The sequence below is a fragment of the Nannobrachium achirus genome (genome assembly GCF_963921795.1).
Source record: "Nannobrachium achirus genome assembly, chromosome: 7".
In the NCBI taxonomy this organism is placed as follows: Eukaryota; Metazoa; Chordata; class Actinopteri; order Myctophiformes; family Myctophidae; genus Nannobrachium; species Nannobrachium achirus.
This window is the reverse complement of record NC_137816.1, coordinates 66,155,016-66,170,302: the sequence shown is the minus strand read 5'-3', so window position 1 is coordinate 66,170,302 and position 15,287 is coordinate 66,155,016. Positions and strand designations below refer to the sequence as shown.

The following is a 15,287-nucleotide window of genomic DNA, read 5'->3' as shown; positions in this document are numbered from 1 at the left end:
CCACCAAGGCACACGCACATCTATGGGAGTGTACAGATATGTAATTTCTCAAGTACGTAGATACCCTGTACTAGACCCCAGAAACGGGGCCACTGTCCTCGGCGGCACTTAGAGGACAGGATCGCCAAGCTGACTGATGCAAGTGCAACTTTGAGTATTAAACCTTTTTTCCATATTGCACAAAGTCTGGTGTTTTGTCACATCTGTTCAACCGCTTGCGTCAAACCTCTACGACTCCTTTAATCAAATTTTACTACACTTGCATGGCTATGTGCGGTGCGTTCGTGGCTGCGTACGGTGCGTGCGGTGCGTGCGTGCGTCTTGCTTGCACTCGCTGAAGCTCCTGCCAGCAGACAGTGCAGTGGTAGTAAGTAATGAACAACACCTGTGCTTTGTGTTAGCGTCAGCCTCCACTTCATTACTGCGTGAGCGCATGCAGCGTTAGCTTGCTGGCGGCGCGCTGAGCTGCGCGGCGTGGCGGGAGGCCTCCCTGCAGCATCACAGCTCACATCTCCCCGTGACCTTTACAGGCTTCTGGAGCTGCTAACACACTGCTCACTACACCGTTACCGTACTGGAGCACCTTGTACTGCAGGCTGTGCATTCAGGGGCCTCACAAGGGGGGGAGTTACTAGGGTCCAAGGTGGAGGGGCCCTTAATTATTTTATACTTTAGCTATTGAAAAATAGCAGATATACAAGCTCACAGCGCGGCACCGAGTGCCATAGTCCATTGGTCTCAATGAAATACTAATAAAAACACAATTAAATAAATTCAAATCCATGTATTTATTTACTACATTGCGAATTGTTTTCAGATATTCATTCATTTACGTCATTGTTACTCATTCATTCACTAATTAATCAATTAATGAATGTGTTTATTCATTGCATTAGGTTTATTATTATTATTTTTATTATTACCCTTATTATTATTTTCTTATGTCTTTAAAAAGAATTCTGTTCCGTCTGATCCACATGCTGGAACAGAAGGTGGCGGTAATGCGCCAATACGAGAAGTCGAAGAAGAGCATAACCCCCATCGGACGCTAGGGGGCGCTGTGGTTCGGCTGTAGACTGTGTGGCTGTTTAACAGCGGTCAAGAGAAGTAGACAGACAGCAACAGAAAGTAGTGGAAGTGCTGCTCAAGGTATGCTAACGATGCTAACCCGGTGCTAACGCGTGTTGTTTAGTTTAATTCATTCATTAACAAGCATTGTTATCAATTAAAGTCGTGTCGGAGGTCTGTGCAAACGACGGGTCTTAATTGGCCGCCGTTGGAATTCAATGTGTGGTTATTTTTCATTAAGTCCATTGAGATGCTAACACGTTAGCATGTGCAGATATTGCAGATTCATTCTGCTAGCCTCCAGTGTTAGCTGTTGTTAGCTCTCATCCATCAAGTTGTTTCATTAGGAGATGTTAATGTGTCGTTATTGATCTAATCTCCCTGGTGTATGATTAAATGATCTGCTGTTAATCGTGAGTGTTAATGTAACTCTTGAACATATTTAGATAAAAGTAGTGGACCCTCATGGTTCATTTGCAGCTCTGTCAGTAACTTCTTGTGTTTTTTTATTTGACAGGATTGAGATTCAACACTCAAGACAAAATGGTTCGTTTACATTAATGAATATAATAACAATTTCAATCTTGCCACTGTTTGTTTTCAATGTGCATTATTGCCATTGTGGTTTAAAGTTACTATACGTGTATTTTACTCTAGTAGTAGATACTGTACTCCTAAGTACAGTCTTTCTACTTGGTGCTTTCACTTTTGCTTGAACATTATATTCATAATCATTTTACTGTACTTCTCCCTCTGCTTCTCAGATGCACATGTGGTATTGCTATTCACAAAAACAAAACCATAGTACTGTTGCTAACTGTTGGTTCTTTTATTTAGTCTCGCAGATATGATTCCAGAACAACTATTTTCTCCCCTGAAGGTAAGGCCAAAATCCTTTTAACCCATTTAGGCCTAGACTTATTGAATGCTTTAACCAGTGAAAAATAGCAGATATACAAGCTCACAGCGCGGCACCGAGTGCTGCGCTGCAAGCTTGTAGATCTGCTATTTTTGAAAAAGTCGTGAAAATGTGTGCAAATCTTTGAATATATGTATTTTCAAAGCGAACGTTTGTAACTCAAATTTTGCTTCTGGGTGGTCCCTGGAACGAAATATTTTGAGATGGGTGTCCGTGGCCAAATAAATATCATTTTGGGGTTCCTAGACATGAAAAGGTTTGAGAACCACTGACATAGTAGTCTCTCAAGAACAGACTAACTGAGCTCCAGTTAAAGGGCCATTTCACCTCTGGGACAACCCAATCTTATTATATTGTTGTTTGGGAGACGATCAACACAATCCTGATTTATTTTTTGTGTTCAATCTGTTTTGAGATATTTTAGTATTTCAGCATGTACTAGTGATGTGTTTTGCATCATATGATGCAAAACGCATCACTAGTAGTACATGCTGAAATACTAACATTCTAAAAAACACAGATTAAACACAAAAAATTACTCAGGATTTTATTGATCGTCTCCCAAACAACAATAAAGATTGGGTTGTCCCAGAGGTGAAATGGCCCTTTAAGTGAAAAGGACCTTTTCTTTGACGATGGCTGGCCAGATTGCTGACAAAACCTTAAGAAGGATTCAAAAGATTTTTCAAAAATAGCAGATCTACAACCTCACAGCGTGGCACTCGTCTCGGTGCCGCACTGTGAGCTTGTATATCTGCTATTTTTCAATAGTTAAAACATAAAATAATGATACACAATACAGTGTACCCGTTCTAAATGGGTAAATTACATGCTCTCTAGATCAGTGGTTCTCAATATTTTTTGACTCAGGCACCCTGGCCTGTAAATAACTTTTTTCATCCACGGCACCCCTGAATTACACGGTTATAGTATATAAGATACAGTATAGATACAGTATGTCACACAGGAAAACTTGAGAGATTATCCGTTTCCATTAGAACAGATTGAAACTTTTATACTTGACATTTATACACATGATGGAACCCCAGCATCCTACCAAAATTAGACGATCTACAAGCTGACGCGTTGTGAGCTTGTAGATCTGCTATTTTTGGTGAAGAGAGTTGGGGTCCTCTCCTCAAGTACAGTTCAACTCGGGTCTGTTTTACCAAGCATAGAGGGTTTAGGTCTAGGAGGTGGTTTAACTGAAGTGATATTGATGAATTCCAAATTTTAAAGTATTCGGTCGGATCCCAACCCTACACCACATGATCAGAATGAGACTACATAATCAGCTATGACAGTGGTTTTCAACCAGTGGTCCTTGAGGGGGTTCCAGGTGGTCCCCAGCTAAATGATGGAGAGTTGGTAACCAAATGGACCCATGTCGTATTGTCGTTTGTCATTGACAATTACATTTCTCTTTGGCTTTTAGGCTTTGGAGTTGCACATGGCAGATATGACACATAACCTAAATATACCAAAGAAATTACTTACATTTGACAACTTTATTCTTTCAAAAGAACATTCATAGTGGAAATAGCTGATCTACAAGCTCACAACGTGTCTCGATGCGATCGATGCGTTGTGAGCTTGTAGATCTGGTATTTCCACAATTCTTTTAAATTGTTGAAAATATAAGAACATGGAAATGATTATGACGATTATGGCAAAATAATTGCGATTAGATGATTATTATGTAATAAATGTGACAGGCATTTTAGAGCATCGCAGCGGAAGTGGTTTACTGGTCCCACCAAAAGATCCCCCATTCATTTTCCCCATAGACTTTTCCAAAAATATTTATAACAATTATGTTAAGCCTAGAACCAAGCCATCCAGGATTGCAGTGAATAATGACCATAAAACCTTTGGTCCTATATGAAAACACATTTTAATATTTAACTATTTGATATGCTACATTTAATAAATATCCTTTGTTTAGTGATTTTCAAAATGTTCTGTTAAGGGGAGACCTTGACATTTGAGAACCACTGATTTAGACCAAAATGTAGGTTTAAATGAATTCTGCAATGAATCTCTGTATTAACAATTCAACAGGATTTTTTATAAGGATCCCTCAGTGTATCACGATATATACGATATCTCTGAAAAGGCACATCGTGGAGACATTGTATCATCTCAACAATATGTATCACCATATGGCCCACCCTGACCTAGGATCATCCTGTGCTTGTCTCCCAGGGCGTCTGTACCAGGTGGAGTACGCCATGGAAGCCATCGGCCACGCAGGAACATGTCTTGGCATTCTAGCCAACGACGGTGTCCTCTTAGCCGCAGAGAGACGCAACATCCACAAACTGCTGGATGAAGTGTTCTTCTCTGAGAAGATCTACAAGCTGAACGAGTAAGAACAGAACCTCCACCCAGCACCAGCAGCCCTTATTCCACTGGTCGTTTAGTCTCTTTCATCTCACAACACGTCACAACACTATTCACACTGCTATGTCCCAAGGTCACAACTACTAGTAAAACAAAGTACTGTATAAACGTGCTTAGTCAATGAAAATTCAAATTGTGATTTTACAAACACCTCTTTTTGTCATGCAAATTTTCACTGATTAAAATGATCATTCTTACAACTACATAGTAAGCCTAGAATGTCATCAGTGAATAAAACGTGTTCATTTTATGGTCCATAAAACAAAACAAGGTTTAGGTAAAGCATCCTCGGTCAGATCTGCAGCTCACACTGTATCTCTGCTTATTCCAATTCAGAGACATGGCTTGCAGCGTTGCTGGAATCACATCAGATGCCAATGTGCTCACAAACGAGCTCCGGCTAATTGCACAGAGGTAAGCTTCAGTTCAGAAGGAACTCCAGACACCATATTGTTTCCTAAAGTTTGCTTCTGTTCAAAATTGATTGTGTGGCTTTGTGTGACACAATGTGGTTATGAGTTACTGATTATGTTTGGACATTAAGTTAGCTGAACCGGGCCACCCGCGGGCCTACTGGTCCAGGGCATTGCCACATAGGTATGGATGCTGGTGGCGTCTCCGGTTCGATTCCAGAACTCAGGGTTCCCGTGGTCATGAAATTCCTGGAAATATTTTGAAATTAGAAAAATATTTTTCCAGTACTGGAAAAGTTTTGGAATTTATTAAGGGTCCTGGAAGGTCCTGGAAAAAATATCTATGCATTGTCTTTGGTTATTGATTTTGTTAATACATCTGAAATGACATATTAAACATGGGCCAAATTGTCAAATATATAGAGGCAGAAATTGTCAGTCTACTGTCCTATCAATAAAGGCATAAAACCCCCCCCCCAAAGTTTAAGTTAAAGTTAAAAGCTAAGTTAGCTGAACCATCTCTATCCATACCACCGTGTCAGCAAACCTCAACCATCCCTTTAAGTGACACTTGTCTTACCTTGTCTGTTGACAGATATTTGTTGCAGTATGAGGAACCAATCCCCTGTGAGCAGTTGGTGACAGCTCTGTGTGACATCAAACAGGCCTACACACAGTTTGGAGGTAATTTCTGATTGGTGGTCTCTAAGCCAGTGTTGGTCAACCTTTCTTTAATGTTGAAGACCCCCAGTTTGATATGCGTTAGCCGTTAGGCCACAAACCTTTTTTTTTTCTTCTTTTTACAAATTTCTTTATTGTTTTTTGGCAGATAAACAAGATAAAAGGTTAATCTTATAACATTACATATCTGCTTTTTTTTCCAATAAAGAAGAACAAAACACATTCATCCAAGGTGGGGGAGGGGGGAGGGGGTCTCTCTGCTCTTATAGCCTAGATGGAAAGGTTGTAGACTATGGGCCACCAAGCGAGGCTCTGAGCCTCTCCAATTTTATACAATACAAAATGTCTTGGATCCACCTGTTGTGAGTAGGAGGAGACGGATGTATCCAATTTAAAAGAATTAACGTCGTAGCTTTAGGCCACAAACTTGAAAAAGTCTCAGTCTCAAGGTCCTGCCATTTAATGCAGTTCCTATGTTCATTGGAATACATTTCTGTCGCCATGACTAATTTCAGTCATTTGGATTCCATAGAACTCAGCATTTTTTCTATGGAAGCATGTTGCGCAGCGAAAGTATCCGATCTACAAGCTCTCAATGCGTCACAGACACATTGAGAGCTTGCAGATCGGCTAATTATTTTAAGATTGGAGCATTTGAAGTGGCAAAACTAGCAACATGTGCAGAAGCGTCTTCCATAAAATACTAATGGTCTGGGATATTTCATAAAAACCAAGGTTAGCGCCTCAATCCGTGATTACTTTACCTGGTTGGCAGTATGTAGAACAACAGGAACAATATTAGCCATCATCATATTGCGTTAATTGTGTAGGAAACAGCGCTAATATGGGGGAGCTGTTTCTCAAAATCGCACATTAGGATACAAGAGATTTTTAATCCCTGTATGCGTGCTGTGTTGCCAGGTAAGAGGCTTATAATCCCTGTATGCGTGTTGTGTTGCCAGGTAAGAGGCCGTTCGGCGTGTCTCTGCTGTACATGGGTTGGGACAAACACTACGGATTCCAGCTTTACCAGAGCGACCCCAGTGGGAACTACGGAGGCTGGAAGGCTACCTGCATCGGCAACAACAGCGCTGTGAGTTCTGGACCTCTGTTCAGATGCACTGTTTTCATTTAACCTCAAAACGGGTACACGTTATTGTGTATCGTTATTTTATGCTTTAACTATTGAAAAATAGCAGATCTACAAGCTCACAGCGCGGCACCGAGTGCCGCGCTGCGAGCTTGTAGATCTGCTATTTTTGAAAGATTTTGACCCGATTCTTGTAGATCTGCTATTTTTGAAAAGTTTGGCCCGATTCTATAAGTGTCTTTTGAATCCTTCTAAGATTTTTTTTGAAAAACCCTATGTTTCTATGTCAGCAATCTGGCCAGCCATCGTCAAAGAAAAGGTCCTTTTCACTTAACTGGAGCTCAGTTAGTCTGTTCTTGAGAGACTATACTATGTCAGTGGTGCTCAAACCTTTTCATGTGAAGTACCCCCAAAATGATATGTATTTGACCACGGACCCCCATCTCAAAATATTTAGTTCCAGGGACCACCCAGAAGCAAAATTTGAGTCACAAACGTTAACTTTAAAAATACATATATTCAAAGATTTGCACACATTTTCACAACTTTTTCAAAAATAGCAGATCTACAAGCTCGCAGCGTGGCACTCGGTGCCACGCTGTGAGCTTGTATATCTGCTATTTTTCACTGGTTAAAGCATTCAATAATTCTAGGCCTAAATGGGTTAAACATCTACATAGATTATATGCTACCGTACATTGGACATAATGGTAATTGGTAAAAATGGCGATGTGTGTTCCTAAAGTCACTCTGAAGGTGCTGTTGCTTGGAAGTGGAACACACAAAACACCAGACTGTATCCAAGCGTCTTCTTCATTTTCCAAAAAATGTCTGAAGACGAGGATTTAATGTCAAAATGCAACAGCTTTCTTTGTCTTGATTGTTGATCACTAAACACTATAATATACGCCGCACCAGGTAAGCCATACTGTATTTCATGGCGAAAATGGCCAATCTACAAGCTTGCGACACAACCTTTTTTTTAACACATACTGTATGGTGCCAACCCCGAGTTTCCCCGAGTTTGTAATGGGCCTGCCGCCTTGCCAAGCCCGAGTTTCCAGAGTTGGCCGTCTAAAAAAAAAACTGCTCTCCCTACTCTCCCTACTTCGGTTTGGGCATGATGATCGCACTCGCAAAATGCATGTTTGACTCCTAGAACAGCCCATGGCAGCTCCCATGGCAGCCATGTTTGTTTACATTTGAAGAAAACACTATAGCCTATATATCTTTTGAATGCCTGAACGGATTTCCAAGTGGATTTCTTTATTTGAAAGCTGTGAATGGCATGCACACGTGTGGTGTATCATCCATGCATTATCCGACATGACCCGTGCACATTAAAAGGTAAGATTCTGGCAATTCTGGCAATGCAAGACATTGAAGATTTTAATGCTTAGCAACAAATGTGTTAACATAATCTGCCCAAAATGGTGATGCCACGATGAAGGCGGTTAACATGAACAAAACACCCTCAAAACTCTTGAGTGTACAAACGGACTTGTTGTGTCCTTTTGGTTCCATTTGTTCCACTCAGAGTTCAACTCGAATACAAACCTGTAAAGGTCCATTTGGAACCCCCACAAGGAGTTCCTGGACCTCACTTTGAGAATGTGTCCTTGATTTTTTTTCCTTTTTTTTATAATATTACACACTGGTTTCGGATGGGTACTCTGTATCAAACGTTCGATACACAAGTTATGCGTATCGAATAAGACATTTTTGTATCGTACATCTTTCATAATAACAATAATAATAAATATCTAATTGTTGTGCGTCAGGCTTCAGTGTCCATGCTGAAGCAGGACTTCAAAGAAGGGGAGATGACGTTGTCTTCAGCTCTGGCCCTGGCCGTCAAAGTCCTCAACAAGACCATGGACGTCAGCAAGCTGTCAGCGGAGAAAGGTGAGCTCGCATCACTCAGTCGCTACGCATGGATTAGAGCAGGGGTCTTCAACAGGGGGTCCCCAGAGTTACCACAGGGGGTCCTCCAAATCTTAGAGTGATAGAAACATTTTTTTATCCTTTTTTATATTAACCACTTGAACCCTAGCGTCCATATTCAGAGAACTTTAGCCAAAAATAGCAGATCTACAAGCTCACAACGGCGTTGTGAGCTTGTAGATCGGCTATTTTTGGCAAAGAGCTTTGGTGTAGAGGGGGAAAAGAGCAGACTAAGTACAGAGTGAAAGGTCAAGTTTATTAAGTATTGACGGTTCAAGTGGTTACATATCTGAAAACACAAATTGACATGAATCCAAAATACACTGACGATTGCGCGTTCAAACAATGAAACTATGAATAGGTTGTGGGGGTCCCTGCTTCATCTCTCTCTCAACTAAGGGGTCCTCGGCCTGAAAACGCTGAAGACCCCTAGATTAGAGTTCTCAGTCAGTCGCCACCACTGAGTTCAGTCATTTGGATTCCAAAGAAGCCGGCAGCATGTCTTCTATGGAAGCGCGTTGTGCAGCGAAAATAGCCGATCTACAAGCTCTCAATGCGTCTGGCTTTAATCCCGTGCACCACGGCTGTGTTCACACTGGCCATCCAATTCAGATGCTTGGCCTAATCCAGATTGTGATCTGATTGGAAATCAGATCTGAGCAACATTCCAAGGTGGTTTGAAATGTGATTCACTCTGCAACAATAGTAGATTTGTCAGCTCACTGTCTCACAGATCAGTGTCTTGATGGGGCTTGTAGATTGGGTATTTTTTGGCTTTGCCTGAATACACGAATCCAACCTGAAGACTTTACAAATAACATAGTGGACAGTCGGTCATAAAGGTCAGGTTTGAGAAACAAATGGTGTCTGATACATACGGTGGTCTTGTCTGAGAAAATAACATCATTTATATTAACCCATTTAGGCCTAAAATTATTGAATGCTTTAACCAGTGAAAGATAGCAGATATAAAAGCTCACAGCGTGGCACTGTGAGCTTGTAGATCTGCTATTTTTGAAAAATTCGTGAAAATGTGTAGTCTAGTTCCAGACCCTGAATCGCTAGCCACACCCCTTTAAAAATGTTGTTTTGGCGATTCAGGGTCTAGAAGTGCTCATTGAAGAGGCCTGCCTCGGTTGAAAATCTGTACGGCGAATCAGTGTCGTGAATCAGCGTCTTGTGATCAGCGTGGGTGGGGGTTTCCCAGAACTCATGTGTGTTTCCAAGTAAACCAGCGCCGCCGTCGTACCGCGCATCGTGTCGCGGTAAAATGCGGTAAATTGCGGTAAAATGCGATCGTATCGATCTCGCTATGAAACACCAGTAGCAGGCATGTTATGTTGTGTTTGATTACTAGTTCGTAGTAATCCTATTCTGACTGTTTCTTTGGTTAGCAAGTAGCACTAGCAAGCAACAGGCTAGCCACTAGCCAGCCACACATAACAACCATGATAACAACACTATGTCATGTGTTGGTCGGTGAACCAATCGCTGAAGACTGCCTCTTTTTGGCAACGCCCATCCTTGCATTCGCCCTCAGGGGAAGAACTTTCAGACTGAATAATGAAGTGAAACAAAATGTCAATTCAGGCTGAGTGTCAGGCTAGAAAATGTGTGCAAATCTTTGAATATATGTATTTTCAAAGCGAACGTTTGTAACTCAAATTTTGCTTCTGGGGGTCCCTGGAACTAAATATTTTGAGATGGGGGTCCGTGGCCAAATAAATATCATTTTGGGGGTCCTTCACATGAAAAGGTTTGAGAACCACTGACATAGTAGTCTCTCAAGAACAGACTAACTGAGCTCCAGTTAAGTGAAAAGGACCTTTTCTTTGACTATGGCTGGCCAGATTGCTGACATGGAAAACATAGGTTTTTCAAAACACCTTAGAAGGATTCAAAAGACACTTATAGAATCGGGTCAAAATTCAAATTTTCACGTTTTTTCAAAAATAGCAGATCTGCAAGCTCGCAGCCGTGCTGTGAGCTTGTATATCTGCTCTTTTTCAATAGTTAAAGTATAAAATAATGATACACAATAATGTGTACCCGTTCTAAATGGGTTAAAAAAAGAAATAGACTGGACTAAATGTCCTAACGTGGTCCATTGTCTCCTCACCGTTGTCCAGTGGAGAATAAATGTCCTAACGTGGTCCATTGTCTCCTCACCATTGTCCAGTGGAGAATAAATGTCCTAACGTGGTCCATTGTCTCCTCACCATTGTCCAGTGGAGAATAAATGTGTTAACGTGGTCCATTGTCTCCTCTCCATGGTCCAGTGGAGATCGCCACGCTGACCAGAGAAGACGGGAAGACCAGGATCAAGGTGCTGAAGCAGAAGGAGGTGGAGGAGCTGATCAAGAGGCACGAGGCGGAGGAGGCCAAGGAGGAGAAGGTCAAGAAGGAGAAGGAGCAGAAGGAGAAGGACAAATGAGGAGGAGCAACTTATTAGTTCTTAAACTTCTACTTTGTTTGTTGCAGTTCAGTTCAGTTCCACCGTTCGCTCCACAAACATGACGTGTTCTCGCCTGAAGATGGGTGATGTTTGTGGAGCGGAAAGAAAAGGGGTCTCCTCCGCTGTTTTACTTTTCATCCTCAGATTTCACCAAACCCTGTGATAGTATGTGTTTGTTTTCTTCTTTTTTCATTAAAATATTGGAATGAATTGATGTGTCGCTGTTCTTTTTTTAATTCTGGGATCCATAAGATAAAGTCATTATGAGGACCAGGGTTCCCACGGTCATGAAATTCCTGGAAATATTTTGAAATTAGAAAGATATTTTTTCCAGTACTGGAAAGGTTTTTGAATTTATCAAGGGTCCTGGAAGGTCCTGGAAAAAATAGCTATGCATTGTCTTTGCTTATTGATTTTGTTAATACCTCTGAAATGACAAATTAAACATTGGCCAAATTGTCAAATATTAGAGGCAGAAATTGTGAAAATAGCAGATCTACATGCTCACAACGCCTCGAAACGCGAGGCGTTGTGAGCATGTAGATCGGCTATTTTCACAATAAAACCGTGTTATACAAAATTCCTCAACTCTCTTCAAATAAGATTATTTCGGGGGGTCACGGCCTGAAAAGGTTGAGAACCACTGGCATACACTACCTGTCTTTGTTAAATTATTGTTACTAGCCCTTACCCGTTCAAAGATATGAGCTCCGAAATGATGTGCAGTGTGTGGGTTATGGGATGTGCACTGTGCACACAGTATATGAGGGATGGAAAGTAACTTTAACTGGTGCTTGCATGATAATATGTAGGAGCATCAATGTAAGAAATACCCTTTTCGTTTAATGGCTACAGAGATACTGTGTACCGATCTGCATGATTTTTGGACACACACACACACACACACACACACAGAGCTGGTTAAACATGTTGCCTCATGCTAGATGCAGAATAGATGAGCCTCAAGCTAGATGCAGAATAGATAGTAGATACACCATAAAAATGCTAATATACAGCATATGATTTGTGAAAGTGACAAACGGGCTTCACAGTTATGTCAGGTGTGTTCATATGCTAATTGTGATGCGATTTCAGATCAATTGCTCCAGCCACTGAGGAGAAACGCTGTGACAGACAGACATTCGGAAATTATATAAGTTTGATATAGTCCTGGAAATCGGGTTAAATATTCTGGAAAGGTTTTGGAAATGAATTGGTAAAAATGTGTGGGAACCCTGAATAAACAATTAAATATAGTTAAACAACTTGAATGGTACAGTATTTGATGCCTCAGTGTGCTTCAGTTTGTTCAGTGTGGAAGCCCACAAAACTGTTTACTTTTTAGGGCTGTGATTGCTGCCTTCGAACTGCATAGTTTTGTCAGTCGCCACTAGATGGCGACATTGTGTAACCCTCATCACAATGAGACATTCCTGTATTTTACTCTGAGAGGAAAATCCTACAACAGCAACAACATTGATCCACATAAAGGCATCTCATGTCCACTGTTAATATAAATCATGAGCAAAACATTTATTTTCTGGTAGGATGGTAATGGAAATCCAATGCAAACATTTCCAACTGGCTAGTTCTACTTACTACTTACTACACTGCCTGTTAAGGCCTCGCTTTGTGTTGGCTACTTTTACCACATCAACTTGATTTGTTCATTCTTGCTTCTTATTTTATTAGTTTTGGACATACAAGATTTTCACCCGACAACGACAATATCTGAACTGTCGCTGGAGTAGTGGGAACGCCACCGTCGCCCCCTGCAATGTTGTGGCCCTCGGCTTGGTACCCTAGACATGATTCGGCCCTTGGGGAAAACTAATTGGGGAACCCTGCACTAGTACTATTTGGACTCTAGTGTTCCATAGTGTTGTAAGTGTCATACATAATTCTGAAGACTGGAGACTTGACGTTCAGTAATTAGGTCTTATGATCATAATAAGAACATTATAAAGGTATATAGAAAATCTAAAATTTGCCACGGACAAGGACAAGTCTTTTCCACAGACATTTGTCCGTGTACGTACATATTGATGAACTCTGTGAGGTGGAGGTGACGTATGTAACACCTTGCACCAAGGAGTATACATTAGGGATAAATAGGTGAAGTCAGCTGTTGCCTTGATTATAAGAGAGAGAAGCTGTATTTATACTCCATTGCATGAGGGTGTGACTTGTCCAAAAATCTACAAGCTAACAACGCCTTGCAGTTCTTTGGACAAGCGACAGGCGACACTGTCACATTACAGAGTAAACGTGACTTTTAAGCGGGTACACAAATAACATCCTGTAAGGTAAGGGTCATGATCATGTAAACACTGCACTGATGTTGACCACATGTGTCTTGACTCGTTAGAACAAGGAGAAGTCCATCGCTATATACCATACATGGGCAACTGGTGGCCCGGGGGCCACATGCGGCCCTCACCTTCACTTAATGCGGCCCTCGGGTTAATATCTGATGCTGATATATTATTGATTTCAGCTGTAACAATTCCAAACATGCAAACATGACCTGCTTTAATTACTTCAGTCTATATTAGTAGCTTAATGACTAATACTAGTCTTTTTTATGCACAATGTATTTGTATTTAAGTTCATAAAGTTAACGTAAGAACATATAAATGCCTTGGAAATTAAATTAAAAAATTACTTTTCAGGATCCCAAATTCAAAAATAGCTAAAAATAATTCAGGATTCCAATTCAAAAATAGCAGAAATAGCCGATCTACAAGCTCAAAACGTGTCGCACTGCGACGCGTTTTGAGCTTGTAGATCGGCTATTTTTGAATGTATATGTATTGTGGCCCTCTGGAGTGACTGTAAGAATATAGTGGCCCTTTCCATCATCAAAGTTGCCCACCCCTGCTATATACTGTACATGTTTTTTAATACTGATTAATACTCGATTTTCAGACATTTTGGAGCTTGTTTGTCAGCATAAACAATGTGAAAACACTGTAATATAGCCTATATAGGCCTAGTAGAGAGACTAGCAACAGTCCCACAGGTTTGAGGAATGTGCCATTATCAAAATGTTTCTGTTGTAATTCAGGGGGTTGATAACCTGTTTCTACTGATAGCCTACAGGCGTGAACCTCTAAAATCAGAAGGTTCTATCTGATGGTCCCTGTGTACCCATCCATCCATCCATGCATCTTACTTCAACCACTTATCCGGAATAGGGTCACGGGGGTAACTTATCAATTCAATTCAGGGCTTTATTGACATTACAGTTTAGGCATTTAGCAGACGCTTTTAATCCAAAGCGACTTACAATAAGCAGATAATACATCACTATAATAAACAAGATAATATGTCAGCACATCAACAACAATATAACAAATGCATATGAATATCAATCTAAAAAAACAATATAATCAGTAAAGAAAAAAGGATTCTAAAAAAAAACCTAAAAACAAATGCATTGAGTGTTTCAGTAGTGCTATGGGTTTGGGTGGAGTCTGAAAAGGTGAGTCTTCAGTCCACGGCGAAAGCCTGCGAGTGAGTCCGTTGTTCTAAGTGCGACAGGGAGTTTATTCCACAGCTTGGGGGCCAGGAGGGCAAACTGTCTCGGACGAGTGGATTTTTATCCTGGGGCTTTTAGCGAGGGTTCTGTCAGCATCCCTGTGTTGGCTGATCTAAGTGAACGGGTGGGGGTGTAGGGGTTGATCAGGTTTTGGAGGTATGGAGGAGCCATACCATGTTTACATCCAGTTCCTGATGTTGCGCGGCTCAGCTGTTCTTAGAGGGTGCGTACGTAAAGGCCCGCCCCCACCTGCCTCTGATTGGCCTACCAACTTCCGTTACTGTGATGCACGTGGAAGCAATGCAGAATCCCTTGGTCCCACGATCGATGCATACTGTATGCCTCAGAGCCGAAGGACGGGTCTACGTTTCTGTGTCTGTGGGGGTAATAGGGGGTGTCCTCCTTGTCAGGGACGTGTAGAGGATGTTAGAGAGGCAGGGGCTGGAATTTCTAAAAGGGCCTTTTGGTGAAAATATCGAAAATAGACGACCTCCAAGCTCACAACGTGTATGAGTCATGTATGAGTCAGTGTCGAGGCCTCTCAGTGCTTCATGTATGAGTCAGTGTCGAGGCCTGTCAGTGCTTCATGTATGAGTCAGTGTCGAGGCCTGTCAGTGCTTCATGTATGAGTCAGTGTCGAGGCCTGTCAGTGCTTCATGTATGAGTCAGTGTCGAGGCCTGTCAGTGCTTCATGTATGAGTCAGTGTCGAGGCCTGTCAGTGCTTCATGTATGAGTCAGTGTCGAGGCCTGTCAGTGCCTCATGCGTTTCTTC

The 15,287-nt window shown here is 41.4% G+C and overlaps 1 protein-coding gene across 1 annotated transcript; it reads left to right on the top strand.

The window, feature by feature from the left end:
• The first annotated feature begins 1,098 nt into the window (after positions 1 to 1,098).
• Positions 1,099 to 11,179, top strand: psma4 (proteasome 20S subunit alpha 4). The gene is made up of 9 exons (XM_080729726.1): positions 1,099 to 1,149; positions 1,586 to 1,614; positions 1,906 to 1,948; positions 4,193 to 4,355; positions 4,727 to 4,804; positions 5,399 to 5,487; positions 6,447 to 6,577; positions 8,356 to 8,479; positions 10,798 to 11,179. The coding sequence occupies exons 2-9, from the start codon at positions 1,612 to 1,614 to the stop codon at positions 10,950 to 10,952; spliced, it is 786 nt and encodes a 261-aa protein (XP_080585852.1). The 5' UTR covers positions 1,099 to 1,149; positions 1,586 to 1,611; the 3' UTR covers positions 10,953 to 11,179.
• The last annotated feature ends 4,108 nt before the right edge of the window (positions 11,180 to 15,287 follow it).